At 48.8% G+C, this 18,213-nt stretch overlaps 12 protein-coding genes across 14 annotated transcripts in view; 10 read left to right on the top strand and 2 right to left on the bottom strand.

Moving 5' to 3' along the window:
• Window positions 1-138, top strand: part of TERG_12251 (uncharacterized protein) — a gene marked incomplete at both ends in the record, with an annotated part of 974 nt that extends 836 nt beyond the window's left edge. The window contains one exon of the mRNA XM_047751237.1: window positions 1-138. Coding sequence (XP_047606533.1) covers window positions 1-138 — 138 coding nt within the window.
• A 438-nt stretch (window positions 139-576) lies between these two features.
• On the top strand, window positions 577-933 carry TERG_12252 (uncharacterized protein; the record flags this gene model as incomplete). The annotated part of the gene is made up of 1 exon (XM_047751238.1): window positions 577-933. The coding sequence occupies one exon, from the start codon at window positions 577-579 to the stop codon at window positions 931-933; it is 357 nt and encodes a 118-aa protein (XP_047606534.1).
• Window positions 934-1,616: 683 nt separating this feature from the next.
• Window positions 1,617-2,683, top strand: TERG_05233 (uncharacterized protein; the record flags this gene model as incomplete). The annotated part of the gene is made up of 3 exons (XM_003234592.2): window positions 1,617-1,739; window positions 1,932-2,065; window positions 2,139-2,683. The coding sequence occupies 3 exons, from the start codon at window positions 1,617-1,619 to the stop codon at window positions 2,671-2,673; spliced, it is 792 nt and encodes a 263-aa protein (XP_003234640.1). The 3' UTR covers window positions 2,674-2,683.
• Window positions 2,684-3,744: 1,061 nt separating this feature from the next.
• Window positions 3,745-4,926, top strand: TERG_05234 (uncharacterized protein; the record flags this gene model as incomplete). Its single annotated transcript, XM_003234593.2, has 1 exon — window positions 3,745-4,926. One exon carries the CDS (start codon window positions 3,745-3,747, stop codon window positions 4,924-4,926), a length of 1,182 nt encoding a protein of 393 aa, XP_003234641.2.
• Window positions 4,927-5,699: 773 nt separating this feature from the next.
• Window positions 5,700-6,597, top strand: TERG_12253 (uncharacterized protein; the record flags this gene model as incomplete). The annotated part of the gene is made up of 3 exons (XM_047751239.1): window positions 5,700-5,824; window positions 5,917-6,262; window positions 6,334-6,597. 3 exons carry the CDS (start codon window positions 5,700-5,702, stop codon window positions 6,595-6,597), a joined length of 735 nt encoding a protein of 244 aa, XP_047606535.1.
• Window positions 6,598-6,654: 57 nt separating this feature from the next.
• Window positions 6,655-9,025, top strand: TERG_12254 (uncharacterized protein; the record flags this gene model as incomplete). The annotated part of the gene is made up of 7 exons (XM_003234594.2): window positions 6,655-7,107; window positions 7,170-7,392; window positions 7,455-7,577; window positions 7,634-7,744; window positions 7,803-8,066; window positions 8,122-8,253; window positions 8,313-9,025. 7 exons carry the CDS (start codon window positions 6,655-6,657, stop codon window positions 9,023-9,025), a joined length of 2,019 nt encoding a protein of 672 aa, XP_003234642.2.
• A 465-nt stretch (window positions 9,026-9,490) lies between these two features.
• Window positions 9,491-10,208, bottom strand: TERG_05236 (60S ribosomal protein L35; the record flags this gene model as incomplete). Of its 2 annotated transcripts, XM_003234595.2 has the most annotated exons (4): window positions 9,491-9,496; window positions 9,579-9,804; window positions 9,984-10,126; window positions 10,206-10,208. In XM_003234595.2, the coding sequence occupies 4 exons, from the start codon at window positions 10,206-10,208 to the stop codon at window positions 9,491-9,493; spliced, it is 378 nt and encodes a 125-aa protein (XP_003234643.1). The 2 variants fall into 2 exon arrangements, with proteins under 2 accessions (XP_003234643.1, XP_047604377.1); XM_047748395.1 differs by lacking the exon at window positions 9,491-9,496 and having other exon boundaries at window positions 9,537-9,804.
• A 112-nt stretch (window positions 10,209-10,320) lies between these two features.
• TERG_05237 (uncharacterized protein) lies at window positions 10,321-11,496 on the top strand. Of its 2 annotated transcripts, XM_003234596.2 has the most exons (3): window positions 10,321-10,606; window positions 10,687-10,800; window positions 10,870-11,496. In XM_003234596.2, the coding sequence occupies exons 1-3, from the start codon at window positions 10,541-10,543 to the stop codon at window positions 11,371-11,373; spliced, it is 684 nt and encodes a 227-aa protein (XP_003234644.1). In that variant the 5' UTR covers window positions 10,321-10,540; the 3' UTR covers window positions 11,374-11,496. The 2 variants fall into 2 exon arrangements, with proteins under 2 accessions (XP_003234644.1, XP_047606536.1); XM_047749942.1 differs by having other exon boundaries at window positions 10,321-10,800.
• Window positions 11,497-11,587: 91 nt separating this feature from the next.
• TERG_05238 (uncharacterized protein) lies at window positions 11,588-12,708 on the bottom strand (the record flags this gene model as incomplete). The annotated part of the gene is made up of 2 exons (XM_003234597.1): window positions 11,588-12,251; window positions 12,341-12,708. The coding sequence occupies 2 exons, from the start codon at window positions 12,706-12,708 to the stop codon at window positions 11,588-11,590; spliced, it is 1,032 nt and encodes a 343-aa protein (XP_003234645.1).
• A 386-nt stretch (window positions 12,709-13,094) lies between these two features.
• TERG_05239 (uncharacterized protein) lies at window positions 13,095-15,224 on the top strand (the record flags this gene model as incomplete). The annotated part of the gene is made up of 4 exons (XM_003234598.1): window positions 13,095-13,410; window positions 13,475-13,647; window positions 13,704-14,048; window positions 14,103-15,224. The coding sequence occupies 4 exons, from the start codon at window positions 13,095-13,097 to the stop codon at window positions 15,222-15,224; spliced, it is 1,956 nt and encodes a 651-aa protein (XP_003234646.1).
• Window positions 15,225-15,464: 240 nt separating this feature from the next.
• TERG_12255 (uncharacterized protein) lies at window positions 15,465-17,102 on the top strand (the record flags this gene model as incomplete). The annotated part of the gene is made up of 2 exons (XM_047751240.1): window positions 15,465-16,276; window positions 16,336-17,102. Exons 1-2 carry the CDS (start codon window positions 15,790-15,792, stop codon window positions 17,100-17,102), a joined length of 1,254 nt encoding a protein of 417 aa, XP_047606537.1. The 5' UTR covers window positions 15,465-15,789.
• Window positions 17,103-17,166: 64 nt separating this feature from the next.
• TERG_12256 (uncharacterized protein) lies at window positions 17,167-18,009 on the top strand (the record flags this gene model as incomplete). Its single annotated transcript, XM_047751241.1, has 2 exons — window positions 17,167-17,523; window positions 17,593-18,009. The coding sequence occupies 2 exons, from the start codon at window positions 17,167-17,169 to the stop codon at window positions 18,007-18,009; spliced, it is 774 nt and encodes a 257-aa protein (XP_047606538.1).
• Window positions 18,010-18,213: the final 204 nt, after the last annotated feature.

Genomic DNA, 18,213 nt, shown 5'->3' on the forward strand with positions numbered 1-18,213 from the left:
ACGTCTTATCCTGATTCTAAACAAGATCGATCTTGTTCCTCCGCCAGTTTTGAAAGGATGGCTGGTATACCTACGGCGCTATTTCCCTACGCTCCCCCTCCGAGCGTCCTCTGGAGCTCCCAACGCGCACACTTTTGACCACAAACAGTTGACGGTCAAGGGGACCTCAGAGACGCTCTTCAAGGCCCTGAAGGCATACGCACATGACAAGCAGTTAAAACGGGCCGTCTCAGTTGGCGTGATCGGGTATCCTAACGTGGGCAAGTCGTCGGTGATCAACTCGCTGACCAGCCGTGTCACCAGAGGCAATGCTAACGTATGCCCTGTTGGCGCGGAGGCTGGAGTTACCACAAGCCTTCGTGAAGTCAAACTAGACAGCAAGCTGAAGGTCATCGACTCGCCTGGAATTGTCTTCCCCAACGCCGAAAAGCCCAAGTCATCTGAGTCTCGAAAAATAAAGGAGCAAGCTCGCCTCATCCTTCTCAATGCTATACCCCCCAAGCAGATTTCCGATCCAACCCAGCCGTGACCCTCCTGCTCAAGAGGCTCTCTGCGTCTGAAGGCCTACTTTCAAAGATGCTTGACTTCTACGGCATCCCTCCGCTGTTCCCAACAAACGGGGACAAGACGACTGACTTTCTTATTCAAGTTGCCCGCAGGAGAGGCAGACTAGGCAGAGGAGGCACGCCCAATATCAACAGCGCCGCCACGACAGTCATCACTGACTGGAGAGATGGGCGCATTCAGGGCTGGCTTGAGGCACCTGCGTTGCCCGTCTCTACTGCCGTAGAAAACGATGCTGTAGGGGAAGCCAGCGGACCGGCAGCTGATACAAAGCAGATAGTGACCGAATGGGCGAAGGAGTTCAAACTCGAGGGTCTATGGGGAGACGATGCCGTCCCAGAGGACAATGATGAGCAGATGAAAGAGTAGACGTGTTTCTTATTTCTTCTTCTTCTTCTTCTTCTTCTTCATGGGTCTTTTATACACGGCGCAATAGGGTCTTAACAGTTGTTTCCACCTGGTGTAGCTTACGCAGAAATGATAATTCCCCTTCGCGGCGTACAAAAGAACTGCCGTGGTTATATTTTCTCAAGCAGTCAAGGTCTTCTCTTAACACGTACATATCTTGTATTATCTCTCCCTTGAATACTTCATGAATAATAGACGTTTGATAGACACTGCAGCTCCAACAAGTCGAGCTTCTCCAAGCGTTGGCAGAGCCAAAAAAAAATTATCCCAACCTTGAATGAACTTTTTGCTCGCAAGTGACATCCCGCCATAACTAGTTATCATCACAGCAATCGCATAAAGTCAACCGGCATACCTTACGGCTAACACAGGGATACTGCTTGGATTCAAGGTATTTTTCGTCTTCTTTGGCCCTGTGTATGTTCGTGGCGAGCTTTAGCTAACTCGGTTCCAGCTTCGTCTGCTCGAACTTGCCCGCGCCCGGGGAAGCAACCTCCCTCCACCAGCAACGCCAGCGACGGGAGAGAGAGATCGGTCTTGCTGGCTCCGTAGCCTATTCGATTAGATACAGTGATAGCTGCTGTGCCGCTCTTTTTTTTTTTTTTTTTTTTTTTTTTTTTTTTTTTTTTTTTTTTTTCTTTACAATGTCCACAAACGAGGCGGGAGAACCAAACGGCAGAGATCCCATAAATATCCAAGCGGGCGAGACAGATGCTGGTGATAATGCGCCAGCCTCTGAAGGCACAGAGACGGGACTAGGTGTTGATGTGAGCTATCCCTGCTTCCTTTATATGTGTCTTTTGGCATTTCCTCCGCCTCTAGATGGTGCTCTTGAGGGGGTAGCTCTTCTGTAGAGCTGTCCTACCAGTGTCCAAACTGCCAGCAGTGCTGCCTACAAATGACTTTAAATGGCCATGGGCTGACAAGGAGAGACACAACTGCGTGTCTACTTTGTTTAGGATATTCTACTCCCTCGAAGTGTTATAATGCGGCTGGCAAAGGACATGCTGCCACCCGGTACTGGAGTCCAGCGTGATGCGGTCACGGCCATACTAAAAGCTGCAACAGTATTCGTCTCGTACATATCTTCACAGTAAGTTGGCTTGTCGCCCCGTGGTTTCGCACTCTCTATATCAATAATATGCTAATGGCATTTGTGTGTACAGTGCGAATGACATGACGGACAAGAAGACGTTGACGCCACAGGATGTGCTTGCAGCATTGACAGAGGTAGAGCTCGGTGACTTCCGGCCACACCTAGAGCAACAGCTCAAGGCCTACACGGCTCTTATGAACAATAAACGCGAGTCAAAGAAGAAAGGAAAGTCAGGCAAGGATGGCAGCGGCGGACAGGGCGATGACCAGCCGGGAAGCAAACGCCTCAAGCGAGACGGCGACGACAAGAGGAAGACAGCGGCATCAGGCTCTGGAACATCGTCCACGGCTGGTGCAACAGCACGGGAAACCGGTAGCCGCAACCCAGGGGAGGCGCTGGACGACGACGACGACACGGAGCCGATGGACGACACCAACCTCAGCAACGAGGAGGACGAGGAGGAGGACGAGCTGGCCGAGGACGAGACAGAGTCTCAGGGCGAGCAGGAAGAAGACTCGACGGACCGGATAGAGGACAGCGACTCGGCGCAGAGACGGGCAGCCGCCGCAGGGGATTCTGGCGACAGCGACAGCGACAGCGACTGAGCGATGGATTCAGATAAAAAAATAACTAGATAGACCAGCTACGTCTCCATTGGCAGCATCTACACGCAGCTAGTTCTCTGTTCAATACAAGCATCAAGCATCCCCGTAGGCCGTCGAGCGTAGCAGCCTCCCGCCGCCGTCCTCCCTTCCCGCGGGCCCCCCTGCTTCCCCCCCGTCGAGCCCTGGTTTGTTGTTTGTTTTGGTTGCGTTTCTGCGCTAGAAAGGAAAATCTGCTTGCGTTCGCCATCGAAACTCCGTCATCGACTTTTTTTCTTCTGCTGCTGCTGCTGCTGCTTCTTCTTCGCACACACAAAAACAACAACCACCGCCATAACCATCACCGGGCGACAGCAACCCCCCCAACGACTCTCTGCCGGCCCCGTCTACTCCAATGGCGATGGTTCCGCTATAAGACGACCAGTTGGCACGCGTTAGACACGGCTTTGGCGCCTCCTCTGCCTCCTCCGCACCGCAGCTTCGCCTCCGACCCTGCAAAGCGCTCGCGTCTTCGCGCCCACGATGGAATTTGAGCTCTCCGACACCTCTTCAGAGCTCAGCTCGCTCCCGTCGACTCCTCCGTCGGAAGACAGCCTCTATCCCTCTCCGCCGGAGTCGCAGGCCTGCCAGGCCCAGCCCGCTGCCGCGTCGAAGGCCGCCGGGACGGTGGAATCTGCGCCGGTACGTAAGAAGCGGAAGATCGAGCCGAAGCCCAGAATCACCAGACATCTCGACCTCACGTACCCGGACAAGCAAGTCTGTCCGGGCCAGGAAGAGCAGCTCAAGTTGCTGCTGCGGACGCTGCGTGAGCACCGCAAGATCGTGGTGGTGGCGGGCGCTGGCATCTCAGTCTCTGCTGGAAGTAAGTTTTCCTTGTAGACTTCCCTCCTCCCCCTTATCCAAAGCTGGGCTGCCAATTCATGTTCTCGGGGGACGCTGACGGAGGGTCAAACACTTGCAGTTCCCGATTTTCGGTCGTCTCATGGCCTCTTTAGCACGCTGAAGAAGGACCACAAGCTGAAAGCGTCGGGAAAGCAGCTGTTCGACGCATCAGTTGTCTATCAGGATGAATCCATGATCTCTTCGTTCCATGATATGGTGCGGACGCTGTCGAAGCTTTCTGCGTCTGCAAAGCCTACTGCATTCCACCATCTACTTGCTCGTCTGGCACATGAAGGACGGCTTCTACGCTTGTATACCCAGAATGTCGACGGAATCGAGGCCTCCCTGCCGCCGCTGCAGACCAAAGTCCCCCTCGAGGTAAAGGGCCCTTGGCCAACCACCATTCAACTCCACGGCGGCCTACACACCATGGTGTGCCAGAAATGTAGTAAGGCTTCCAGCTTTGAAGCAGATTTGTTCAAGGGGCCTGACCCTCCACTCTGTGGAGAGTGTGAGAAGAACGAGGTAATTAGACATGTTGGTGGCCAGCGGAGCCGTGGCATCGGCAAATTACGGCCTCGTATGGTGCTATATAACGAGTACAACCCAGACGAGGAGGCCATAGGTTCCGTGGTTAGTGCTGATCTACGCGCCAGGCCCGATGCGCTTGTCGTGGTCGGTACTAGTCTCAAGATTCCCGGCGTACGACGCATTGTCAAGGAAATGTGCCGTGTCGTGAGAGGCAGGAGAAACGGGACTACCGTTTGGATCAACCACGACCCGCTCCCTTCTGGCAAGGAGTTTGAAGATTGCTGGGATCTGGCCATCAAGGGTGACTGCGACAAGGTTGCACTCCATGCCGGCCTCAAGAGATGGGACGACGATGACCGCTCCTTCACCGAGTGCACCGAAGAGGAGTTTGATCGCGCCAAGTCAGGGAATACCGAAATATCCGTCGTCATCACGCCTCAGAAACCCATCAAGTTCACCGAGTTTACGAACGGCATGCCTACGCCATCTTCCAGCTCTGAGGACTCCGTCAACCCCGGCAAACGGTCACAGAGTCCCACGCCCAGCGCTCCTCCTAAACCAAGGGGCGTCAACACCAAGATTATCAAAAAGTCCAACCAGCCACGCAAACCCAGGGCGAAGAAGGCAAAGCCTGCAGATGCTTCTACTAAGACTATTCCAATCAACAAGGCGTTCCCGAGCAGGAAGGCTACCGCTGCCAAAGAATCTAAGGTGGTAAAAGAGGTCGCCCCTTGCAAGATCGAAGATGTCCTGAACCCAATTCCTCCTGAATCTGCTCGAAGCAACGGCCCAGCGCCCCTGGAGCTAGAGACGAAAAAAGAGAGTAATGTTGTTCACACTTGAGCCGTGTACCTCCCCCCTTCTACCTACTGGTACTTAATCCGGTCTCGCCCTAGGCGGCCAGTTCTATCCCAATTTCAACCCCCGTCGTCCACATGGATGAATAATTTCTCTAATTATCGGCTTCGTCTCTTTCGGTGCCCACCTTTTCTGAACGAGTCCTGCAGCAATACGAGATACCCTGTGATATGTTGCTGGCGGACGGGTGTGTACTACTACCGTCTGGCGCGCTTCTTCTTCTTTTTTGTGCCCTTCTTTTCCTTTCTTCTTTGCCTCCCAGGCTACTCGTTCTTTTCTCTTCCTGGGACTAGGCCTCAATTTTTACCCATCTATTCATATTTACGAGACCTCATGGAGTTGGCGTTGTGGCAGACATGATTGTAATAGAGCCGAAGAGAGCTGTTATACAAATCATTCATCGTTCGTTTTCAAATGGAAGCAATCCATTAGCTATTAATATTCCTATAAAAACCGTGCAAGACTGTCGCCCGTATGAATATATCCAGTAGTTAATTTGTAATATCCCGTAGTTGCTAATTAATTAATCAATTGATTCATCGTCACCAGCGTTGTGATGGTTTGGCTGTGTCTTTTTTGGCTGCTCGCGGTTTTTCTTCTAAGCGCGAACGTCGAACAAAACCACAAACAAACGTCAATCGACCTGAGATTTGCAGGCGAGGCAACCAGCAGCTCTACAACAACAGCCGGAAACATAATGATTATACCATAAACCGCATCAAGCTGATGATTTACTGTCCGGAAGAGGCTGAGAAAAAATGGAAGAGACGTTGGACGACCTCTTCGGCGACTCGGGCGGCCTGGACCTGAGCTTGTCGGCGCCTGTGCCACCGAAGGCACTCCCTGCTCGCATTGACGAGCTTCGGATACTAGGATGCTGCCAGTATGTACAGATTGCTTCTTAGAGCCTGAACTCACTCTGCTGCTGCTTGCTGTTGTGCCAAAAACGATTCTTCGCTGACTGGGTTTTGAAAGGAAAATCGCCTGGTCCAGGACTGGCGCAATCGCCTACATCGCCCCAGACGGGTCAAAGGCATTTCTACGGAATCTCAACTGCAGTCCCGAGGATGGCAAATGGAGTCTGAGTGATGGAGACCATGAGCACCCCATTACTGAAGCACAGACTGGCCATACCCTGGTCCATCTTGCGTGGAATGAGCCTGGGACCGACCTGGCGGTTGTCGACTCCTGCGGTCGAATATCGATCGTTGGAATGTCGATTGGCCTCAATGTTCTGATCCAGTCGCGTCCGCCAGCCTTGGACCCTGATGACGATGGGAACCAACCTGTTGGACTGATGTGGCTTGCCTTGAACCGCTCCGTGCGTATCCTCCTGTGTCATTACTGCTCTTTTCGTGGGTGACTTTTCTTCTTGCTGACCTACTTCTGAAGGTGCATACATTTAGCCACGCTGGCAGGGCAAGTGGTCGATGGGCCTATGTTAGATACCCGCGCAGGCCAATGGGACCATTTCACCCTTTGCATAAGCTTGCTTTATTTGTCGTTACGAGATCTGGCAAGTTGAAATTGCTTTATCAAAACCAAGAATCTAAATGGGGGGATATGGTGATCGAGCTACAGAACACAGGTTATACCGACGACGTTCTAACGCATGCATCTATGACCCCGGTAGATGGTAAGATATATGCTCGATAGTCACTACGCACCGTCTTATGAACAGTTCCTCTAACATGTTTTCAAGGTGGAGGAGTTATGATCGTCACATATTCAGCAAGCAATGAACTGCGGCTCTACCGTGCCATGCTCAAATGGGAAGGCACACCAGTTGATTCCAATACTCAACGACCAAACAATTCCATTGCGGTGCCGAGTGTGCAGTTGGCTCACATCGAGGTTGAAGTTCCAGCTGTTGTACCATCACCGTCAACATATGTCATAGGGAACGAAGACAACATCACCAACAATGCAAATGGACTGTTTGCACTTACGCACCTGCAAGTAGTGGCCTGTCCGGTGGATGCTCCTGGTGGGCAAACCGCACCAATGATACTAGCCGTGTTTTCCTGTCTATTACACAATATCCACGGGCGGTCTCACCTACAACATCCCAGTGTCATTGCTAGGTGGGAGCTTCGTTCGGTCAACCAAAATCTTCACAAGAGTTTTGATGATATAGTATCGAAAAAGCCTCGAAATCCACTTCTGGTAGGTCTATGCGGGTACTCCAGTTGCCTATTGATTCAGCTGACAATTATATTCCCTTTCAGCCAAGTACCGAGCTGAATAGACAGGCGGATACATATTTTGACAGACATATAGTTTCCATTGACTACATGGAGACCGGGAATATCTTTGCTATTACCACCGATGATGGCAATATAGCATTTTATGACGCAAAGGCCTTTACTCCTTTATCTGGCGTTGAGGATATCGAAACTGTTACAAGCCTGCCACAATCTGGCTTTACCTTTCCTGCTGCAATTTCTCCGAGTATGATATAGCTGCCCTTGGTTGATTTTACGTTTGAATGGTATTGCTAACATCAATGCAAGGTGTTCATATTTCATTTTCACCAAGTGGCTGCATTGCAGCATCTCTTGATGAAAAATCACATGTCCAGATGCGTGTGATGGAGCATTCTTTTGGTCTTGAGCAAGATGGTTTGTTTAATGATGGTGCGTGCTGCATGGAATACCCAAAGATATTTACCGAGAAGCTAATGGGGTTGAAGGAAAATTCATGAGTGCACTGGCTGCTCTCACCATGGCTTATTGCAGAGCTTGCAGCAGCGACAGTAATAATGATGATATACTAATGATTGTTATTCAGCAGCTCAACCAAGGTAAATCCTGCATATCTACTCGCCTTTTAGAACATGTTGCTAATTTTAAGGACTATAGATTCTCACAAGAAATTCATAGATGAAGTATATCGAGCTTTGTCAATGAACGTTACTGTCGAGCAAGACAAGCTCATGAATAACCCATATATCCTGAAATGCTTCAGTATGCAGGCTGCACTTGGGTTTAAGAACCGACTTGAGCGCCGTAACCTTGCAGCTGCTGTTCCATGGCTGACTCTACAGCTTCGACAAATATCCATCCTACTCACCTATATACTACATTTCAATAAAGCTGGTGCTGATGTTGAGTGTTATGATCCTGGTATGTTTAATGGCGAGCTACATGATTACAGACGTATGTGCTAATTAAAGAATAGAAACATTACGAATAACATTGGGAAATGTGAAGTGGGCTCTCGACTTGGCTAAATACATTGTCGATGACCTATTCGAGATTTCTGATAATCTAAACAGCCAGTCTAGCAGCCAAGATTCAGGGTCATCATCAGGTAAGTAAACTGCTGCCAGTTCATGTTTTACAGTACTCTGACGCAGGACTCGTTCCAAGGGAAATTATATGAGTCACTCTCGACAATCCTCATTATCTCAAGCATTCCACGCTCATTCCTCAGATATATATGCCGCGGTCTCCGTGGCCTCACTAATGGATTCAGGAATGCAATGAATCTGAGCAATGAATCCTATCAAATCTATTCTCAAATAGTGACAGTGATCACAGAATCTGCTCTGAAAGTAGATGTATATGAGAAGCTTCTTGCAACTGTTGAATCTGATGTTAAACATGCCTATCAAAACGCGGGTTTCAACAACGCAGACCGCGCAGCCCCTGAGCGAGACCTACTTATCAATGGCAGTATACCACCCGTTTTACAGCCTGCGGTGACTGCAATCCTTACCAAGACGGTTCCCATGATACGGAATGAAGCCAACCCCATGTATTTGTTTTTACAAGACTACAGCTGGCTGGGTGTTGGTGACGACAAGAGAGCGGATCTATTCAGACACAAGTACGAAATCGATATTCTTCGAAAAGTGTTAATACCTCTAGATGAATCCAGGGGTGCTGTACGGCCAAGCCGAAGGTGTGTTCGATGCTGTGCAATATCAGAGGAAATTCCACCGAAGTCTATGGCAGCCGTGAAGATGCTGATGAGAACCGCTGTTCTCCGAGCCTGTACTTGTGGTGGAATGTGGTCTATGAGCAATGCTAGCAACCTAAGAGGCTCTACTACTTTGCCTGGATGGAGACAGCCGGGGTAATCATGTACGATCTAGCGCGACGTTATTGTAACATCTATTATTCCTTACGAGTATCGTTTACAGGCAGCATTGGTGCGGTGACTTAGCTCCTTCGTCAATACCAGATTAGTAGTCAATGGGTTAGGGCTCGATAATAGCACCTCTTTTTGTCATTTCCTGAATAGTAGATGATCCTATCAAAGCCCATTGGCACCTAATATGAACCACGTCCGAGTAGCCAGTTCGCCCACGTAAGAAAAGCGTGCACCTTCTCAGCAATATTAAAATCGAGAAGTACGTCGAAGGGAGGGAATCATTGGAAGAGCTGAAGTTCAATGAATTATTTTTCCATTTTTCATAATTGCCGCGTCATTGCATCTTCTATTGATACATCCACAGCTATTCATAAAAGACGCAGCAAGCTCAAACGGAGAGGAAAATGCGCCGCTTTTTGAAACTTTGAACCAGAGGGAAATAATGAAACGTTTATGCCTGAGTTCAAAGCGCTGTTAGTATCTCCATTGCTCTCCGGCTACTTAATTGTCAACGAGTGTCGTTTGCGGCGGGGGCATACCTTGACGGCATATTTCCTCTGAGGGAAGTGCATATCCTTCTTTTTCTGCTTCTCAGTCTTGAGGGAGGCCTGGTGTGTGGTGAGTCGTCGTCGGATGGCGCGGGTCTTCTTTGCTCTGAGGTCAAGTGGGAGGTATTTCTTGTTCTTGTAGAAGAGGCGGAGTTGTGAGCGCTGGTTGGCGTTGATGACTGTGAGGACCTTTGCAATAGACTTGCGGAGATCGTGACTATTCAAATCAAAACCCGTCCATGTCAGCCTGTCATTCTGGAATCTGAATCGCAATCCCATGTTCTTCCAGAATTTCTTCTCCGGTGTATTGCTATATTTCCCGCTCCTTTCGTTTCCGGACTCAAAATTCTCCTCAAAAGCAAAAATTATTTGCAAGGACTGGATGTAGCATCATACATTCTGGTGAGTTTCGAAGAGGAACCCCCAGCGATCTTCTGGACACGGAGCTGGCCCAACTCAGTCTTCAGCTCATCGAGCTGCTTCGTGAGGTCGTCTTTGCTCTTGTTCCAGAGCTGGCTGGTCTTGACTTTGGCGGACGACTAAACGGAAAAAACAGAGGTCAGCACTGATACCTCAATTCGCAATAGGATACCCTTCTTTCGCCGTTTTTAAACGTACCATGATGACTGGTTGAGATGTTGTCGATGTTGATGCCGACCTTGAAGAAACGGAATGTCGAAGTTTTTCGTCGTGAAATGTCGAACTTGTGGGGCTTTAGGGCTTTTTTCCCTTTTCGCAATTCTCTAAGCGGGATTATATAAGTAATCACGTGGAAATATTTGCCAAGGCATGATTAGGTCATCTTTTGGCGATCGAAGATGGAGATGAGGACGGCGAAGAAGATATGACAAACTAGCAACGACAAGACACAGTGTGCAGGCAACGGTATCTGATATGTGACTGTTGGGTGATAGCTGGTCTGACTTGATATATAATATTGTCCGTGAGACACCATGACGACCTCGACTGGGACGGGGTGGGCACAGCTCCGGCAACAGGCCCGGTCTCTTGAGACTCAGGTATAGTTAAATCATAGGCAGCAACATATATATACATTGGTACTGGGACATTGGAAGTTTGCTAATGCTGTATGCTTTAGACAGAGACTCTATTCCATTCGTACGCCCAATATGCTTCCATGAGCCAGCTCCCGTCAAAACCATCGGAGGATGAGATTAGGCTGGAAGCCCAGATACAGGATATTCTGAGCAGGGTACGTCACAGATATCCCGCGCTCGCTCTGCTAATTGACCGTGGACTAATTATACTTGCGCCGTTCTAGCGAGACACCCTTATATCACAACTCTCCCGTTTGCTCGACTCCGAAACCCCCTTGACTGCCTCTGCATTGAAACAGAACAACCTCTCCCGCCACCGGGAAGTCCTCCTTGAACACCGCCAAGAACTCAAGCGTCTGAAGGCGACTATATCAGATACCCGAGACCGTGTGAACCTGCTTTCGAATGTTCGATCAGACATAGATGCGTACCGGGCATCTAACCCTGCTGGAGCAGAGGCTGATTACATGCTCGAGGAGAGAGGGCGTCTCGACAACAGTCACAACATGATGGACAGTGTCCTGAGCCAAGCTTACGCCGTCAATGAGAGCTTTGGGTTTCAGCGAGAAACTCTAGCCAGCATCAATCGTCGCATTGTTGGTGCGGCCAGCCAGATACCCGGTGTCAATAATCTAATCAACAAAATCAGTGCCAAGAGAAGACGGGACGGGATCATCTTAGGCACTTTTATCGGAATCTGTTGTTTAATGGTGTTTTTCTTCAGGTGATTGATCGCTATACCTCGACCTGTGTATAATTTGATGCGGCGTGCGGCGTTTCCAGGGCATGAGTTTAGCAGGCGTTGAGATTTGGTATGATTGATATGCTTTTTTTTCGCTCTTTGTCTCCTATTTTTGATGTCCCAAGTTTCCGCTGCTGCTATACACGGTGGCTAATGTCTATATACAATATCGTACAATATCTTAAAATGAAATTTTCGCTTTAAGCCGTTTCAGCGGCTTTTTGTATTTCTGTTGCTGAGATGATCCTCGGAATTTCCTGGTTTGCAAGCTTGTCACTTACCAGCTTTTGCAAGCCCCTGTTCAAGGACTCTAACTCCTCGGCCCCGGCGATACTACATCCAGCCCATCTGATCTTACAATTCTCATCCAAAAGATAAACATAACCAACTTTCCCGTTAAGCATTCCTATTTGATCTTTCAGGTAGTTTGTAAACCCCTTCCTGACCAAAAAGTACCGCCCATGTTGCTCACTTGGCATCTTTCGTCGCATACTGCCCATGAATAACCGTACAAGGAGTGCCTTGAGCCAGTTATCTTCATTGTTGATATCAACCTTCTGGACTAAGGGGCCCGCATCGGCGATTATCTTCTGTAGTTCTGGGTTTTCCTTTTCACCAACGAACGTAATAGTTTGGCTCTCCGCCCACAGGCTAGCAAAAACTCGAACAAGGGATATCTTGCCACGAAGAACTGGCGTCGTATGTTGCATTGGGTTGGATCGTAGAAGAGTTCGGCCAAACAGGTTGGGAAAATATAGAGAAAAATCCTCTTTAAATAACCGGGGGTTGCAGACGAATACCTTTCCGCTGTGGTAGTTCATTCGGTGCCATTCCCGGTAGTATGGCTTGCTATATTCTTTTATCCTGTATTTGGTCAGCATATAAATTCCTGAAAAATATATATATATATATATATATATATATATATATGTTCGAAATGTTCGCTCCCTTACAGTTCTGACTGTCGTTGTTGGTATTTCTCCTTGTCCACAAGGTCTCCTCCACGCTGTCGCAATGTTCTTGTGTCAACACCGGTATTCTGGCCTTCTTCGGGAGCATACTGTAACCCTAGCGGTCGTTTTAAGGGCTTTGGTGTAAATTGCTTAACCTCGTGCTTGTTTAAGGCCACAGGGTTCTGTTCAATTGCTGGCGGAATATTCAATTGTCGGGATTGCAGCTGTCGTTGCGGTTGTGTCTGCTGTTGCCGCCATTGGTTTGATGAGCTGAATTGACGGTAGGATGAGAGACTCTTGGTGCTATAGCAGCCCCGGCGAAACAAGCCGATCTCACATAGTGAGGATAATGCCTGGTGTCGGGCCATTTCCAAAGAAGCGAGAAGATCTAGATGCTCTTAGAGTGAACGATTCTGCGTTCTAGCAGAGCTTTGGGGCTCACAATGACCATCTAAGCAAGAATCAAATAAGAAACACTCTCCTCACTGCACCGACGGTTGCTTCCTTGCTCATTTGTTTGCTCTGCTGGTTATGTATGCGCTTTGTAGCAAACCCTGAAGCTCAACGGCCGCAACTTGCAACAAGCCATCACGTGGTTGGCTAACTAACGGTATCAAGAGTCGATCTTGCTGCCTGGAACCACGGTTCACGGTTGGGGCAAGGGGGCCTAGCGAGAGAGAAGGTATATATATTTAAAGCCACAGCGGTCATTTTATTTGATCGGGCATAATGACACTCCTATATATCTATACCCATGGACAAGGAAACTTTCTGTGGAGAGCTTTACGCTTCTAATAAGGAGGATCAGGATGATGATTGTGTTCTATCTACGTTACGAAACCGCCGTCGAAGAGAAGTTAGCAACAGAACTAAGGACCCGAATGCGATCTCAGAGAAAGTATTACCACGGGAAGCCTCTGAAAGAGAGACAGTGGGGATACCAGACCATGATCGTTCAATAAAGCCTAATAAGAAGCCGAAGTTGGCTAGGGATGGCATGCGAAAGAAGATCAAGGAATCCATTAATTCTGTGAACGATCATCCTTCAGTTCTCAACGGCCTTGTACTTTGTAAGGCAAACAGTAAAATCCCCACGGGAATGTGAACTGGAAGAGAACGCTAATCAGCTGGCAGATTTCATACCTAATGATGACATATCACAGGCTAGACGAATTCGCATTTCAAGGGTCCTTGAATTTGGCGCAACCCGTGCGACAAAGTTCGATTCCTCCGTCACACATATAGTTGCGGAAAGGCGGCTTAATTACGAGGACGTGGTTGAGTATCTCCAAGTGTCCTCTGTCCCAGTAAGCCTCCCGGGTGGAACCATGGCAATCCTTGGTTACCTGACGCTCTTGTCTAGGTCAATATTATCCTAGTAAATGAGAACTACCCATCAGAATGCATCATGAACCGGAGAATATTGGATGCTTCTAGCCCTCGCTTCCAAATTAAACGGAAGTTGCTGCCTGAGCCACAGGTAATACCTAGTGGTGAACCACGACATGATTGCATTCCTACAAATTCCAGTCGAGGTACCGACTCCAAAAAGGCTGGTACCAAGTCCACTGAAGAAGCGGTTCCAGTACCTCCAGGGCATCTTCCCCATTTTCCAGCCAAAGACACGGCTGACCAGGATGGTATGCAAGCATCTGACCCAGATCACCTAGATCTAGCAATCAGACATATAAAAAATATAGCTGCTCTCGTGAGTCAACATGACCGCTAAAATAGCCCAATTAATCAACTAACATATAGTCAGCCCCTGGATTCCTCTGATGAGGAAGATGATGAAATTGTCCCTGGGGAATTTCAATCTGGTCTCACAACAGACTGTCCTGCATGGCAGAAATCATTCACCTGCATGAACAAAATGGATGGCAAAGACCGTGCGGATAATCCCAACTCTCGCACAATCGATGTCTTGCAACAAATGCTTAGCTACTATGAACGAACCGCCGACCAATGGCGGTGTCTTGCATATCGGCGTGCAATTGCTGCTCTACGCAGGGAACGTAATAAAGTAGTGTCAAAAAGCCAGGCTTTGAAGATAAAAGGAATAGGTGAACGCCTGGCGGCTAAAATCGAGGAAATTGTATGGACTAATCGGCTCCGGCGGCTAGAACAAGCGAACATGGAACCAAGAGATGCTTTGCTCTCCCAATTTCTCAACATATATGGTGTTGGATATCAGCAAGCTTCCAAATGGGTCGCACAGGGGTATAAATCCTTGGACGATTTGAAGAACCGAGCTAATCTAACTACTAACCAAAAGATTGGGATTGAACGGTATGATGACTTTCAGAAACGGATACCTCGAGAAGAAGTCGAGGCACATTGCGCTATTGTACGGGAGGCTGTTTTAGCCATGGATAGCTCCTATACCGTCATTATTGGTGGCTCCTACAGACGCGGAGGTGCTGACAGCGGAGACATCGATCTCATTATAACCAAGGAAGGAGTAAGTCTGCAAGAGATACATGACCAGATCATGACCGTTGTCGTTCCCCAGCTATTTGAACGCAGATTCCTAAAGACGGGACTTGCCGTATCCTCACAAATAGATGGGTCAAAATGGCATGGTGCTTCGGCACTTCCTGGGAACCCTGTATGGCGCCGTATAGACCTGCTATTTGTACCCGGTGACGAACTCGGTGCTGCACTAATTTACTTCACGGGCAATGATATATTCAACCGGAGCCTACGGTTGCTGGCAAGCAAGAAGGGTATGTGTTTAAACCAGAGGGGTCTCTTCTCAGATATTATGCGGGGTCCAGGCCGGGTGAAACTGAATGCCGGCCATCTCCTGGAAAGCCGGGACGAGAAGCGAATCTTCGAGCTCCTTGCAGTGCCCTGGAGGCCACCAGAGCACCGAGTTTGCTGAGTTCTTGTCTGTTTCTGCCTCGTCTCCTATGTATGTATTTTGTTGTATTTGCATAGACGCCGAAATCTCAGGTGACGTTGAGATTGATCCACGGATAAATATTTTCCCGCTCCTAAAGGGGTTAGAAAAGGCGGCGGAGAGTGTCAGAAAACACACCGCCTCCAGAGAGCTTGATTTTGCCATCTCAAAGATATCAAAAAGCTGAAGTCGAAGAACAACACGGCGCAGCGCAGCGATTAAGGCGACCGGAAGCAGAGCAGCAGGAGAGAGAGCACACCGCGCTCTACCAGGAGCCGCTGACTCGGGCCTGGTGTTTGCCATGCAATAGAATTGTTGCTTCATCTTTAATTTTCTCGCCAAAGTTACCCTGTGTTCTATCCTGCCAGCTACTTTGTACCCCGGTAGTAGCTATTCTTCTGTATATTGATATCTCCCCAGAGAGAGACTATGGGTTCCTCCCAAAGACGCGCCTGGGCTTCTCTCCTTTCCTAAATGATGATATAGCAAGCTCGTACCGCTGAGACTTGATTTGACCTTTTAATGACTGGCTTCTTTCTCTGCCACCATGGGCCGCAAGCCAAACACGCTTATCACCGAGTTCTTCCACCGTGGTGAGAAGCTGCCAGACTCTAGCAACAGATATGAGCATACGTGTAAGCTCTGTGGGGAGAAGTTCCTCAAAGGCCGTCCGGATACTCTAATCAACCATATCACGAAGATATGTCCGGCAATATCCACGGCGGACAGAGATCGGGTGGCCTACTTGTCTGGGGCAGCCGCGAACCGATATCGAGATAAAGGTGCTGTACGTCATAGCCAGTCTGTTCCTAGCTCACATACTGCGGCAATGAGTGATCAAGCTCGTGGGAAACGCGCTGCAAACTTCCAGAATGGCCCCAGTTTAAATGGCCTTAATGTGCTTGCCGAGGCGTCAAGGAGAGTTGGTGCCTCAAACGAAGGACACATACAGGATCGGATACTGGAACTCAGCGCTGCTGAGCGCGACATGGTGGTTGATCCTGCTCTCGAGAACTCGTCTAAGTTCAGTCTTGGTATGATAACCGCCACTTATACTGTTACTTTAGACCTATGTGCTAACATATCCATTTAGAAGCTGAATTACACGCTCAGTTTATTCACACATCGTCACCAACCGCTCCCTTTTTCTCAACATCCTCTGTGGATGCTACGTCGCCTCTTCCAATGCCTGCCGTGCATTCCCTGCTCTCGGTGGACACGCACCCGGACCACCACTCGTCTCAGCTTTCATTGATCGCTGCATCCGCAAACGAGATGGTAACGGATGACCGTTCTAGCTCTTTGGAATCGGCAGCCATGTGCCACCAAAAGTCGGATGCGTGGCAGCTTCCACCCCAGACCGCACCCCCACAGGCTACCATTGGCCTTTCGCCTACCATTGAACTGCCAACTTCAGACGAAATGATGATCCAAAATCATATTCCTGCTGAACTGAGTATGCCTCCCGCTTCCAATGAACGGCCCGGAACATACCTTCGACCCCTTACCACGAACCCCGAAGTTCAACAGTCTAATAGTGACTTCTTCTGTGAAGTTGTAGACACCAAGAAATCGAATAAAAAACGGTCGACTTTCTCTGAAGAGAGGAGGAAGGAAGTTAGGGTAGTGAGAAAGATGGGGGCCTGTCTCCGATGCCGGATGCTGAAGAAAACGGTGGGTGAATACCTTAATCGTAACTCTCTAACGTACAATTACGGTATATTAACGTTTGTCACAACGTCAGTGCTCAGCCGGAACACCTTGTGGCCAGTGCCGGAATCTTCAGAATCCACGCGTTTGGATGGAGTGTTGCATCAGAACTCGCCTTATGAACCAATTAGAATCCTATTCAATAGGTAAGTAGACTCCCTGTATGGGCTTAATATATATCCATACCAACTGAGCAATAGGATTGCACTCAACAATGGCCTATCATGATGTCCAAAGTATAAAGGGTGAGATACAGTTTGAGCCTTCAGCCGGTCGGATCGAGGTCATGCACTTCGAACTAGACTCGCTAAGCTTTCTTACATTTTCTGCCCTATTTGGTCAACGGCAGGCCGGTCAAGAAATTGATAACCAGCTTCCTACCTCTTCCGCTGATTCTATACTAGAAGGGTCATCTCACTACGTACATATTCTAGATGGCGAGATCGAAGAGCTGAGCGGCAAGCTTGATGTGTATATCCAGAAGACATCCAGTTTATTCATTGAGGGCGAACAATCTGATTTTATCAGACAGACCCTTCGTCAAGCATTAGAACTCGCCAAACAACACGAGGCATGCTCTTCTCCCCGTGCTTCTTACGCCTATATATATCTCATGATGGCTATTAACATCTGAAACTAGGATGATATGCTAGACGCAGCGTTGGAGTTATGGGTAGCTACTGCAATACTAGTGGACCCGTTCCTTAAATGGACGGTCTATATGAACCCTACTCTGCCTCCGCTGGCAAACAGGCCGCTGACCTCTACAACAAACGACTCCCGGATCCCGATACACAGCATGAATCAGTTAGAATCATACTCGCTGATTTGCACGCAATTACGCTCTGCCGTCGAGAAACGAGCAGCGAGAGTGTGCAGAGTTTTGCTCAGTAAATTTGAACAACGGCTACTTCAGAAGCAGCGGGTTGGTAGTTTTCGAACGTTTCTGGCCACTATTATCCTGCTTAACTGTGTTGAGAGGATGGAATGGCTATTTCGATCATGGGAATGCGAGCATTATATTCAACGGGTGAGGTTTATCCAGCACCACTGCTAATACTAGTGCGCTAATGAAGAAACAGTGGCCGCTGGAACGACAGCCTTCGTGCTTTGCCTCTCAGATCGAAACATTCGCTGGTGTAGTCTCTCAGCATCTGAAGATGAGGTCGTTGGCCCCCGCCTTTGTCATCTCGTCTACGGGTGCTATCAGAGCCAGGGATATTAGCGATAAGGATGTCTATCGTTGGTTTGATAGTATTGG

The sequence above is a fragment of the Trichophyton rubrum genome (genome assembly GCF_000151425.1).
Source record: "Trichophyton rubrum CBS 118892 genomic scaffold supercont2.5, whole genome shotgun sequence".
Classification (NCBI taxonomy): Eukaryota; Fungi; Ascomycota; class Eurotiomycetes; order Onygenales; family Arthrodermataceae; genus Trichophyton; species Trichophyton rubrum.

Excerpts from the sequence above, each read along its gene's own strand:
- TERG_05237 (XM_003234596.2), top strand. The coding sequence starts at position 10,541 with ATGACGACCTCGACTGGGACGGGGTGGGCACAGCTCCGGCAACAGGCC. Across the intron at positions 10,607-10,686 it reads CCCGGTCTCTTGAGACTCAG|ACAGAGACTCTATTCCATTC; the intron begins GTATAGTTAAAT and ends TGTATGCTTTAG. Across the intron at positions 10,801-10,869 it reads TACAGGATATTCTGAGCAGG|CGAGACACCCTTATATCACA; the intron begins GTACGTCACAGA and ends GCGCCGTTCTAG.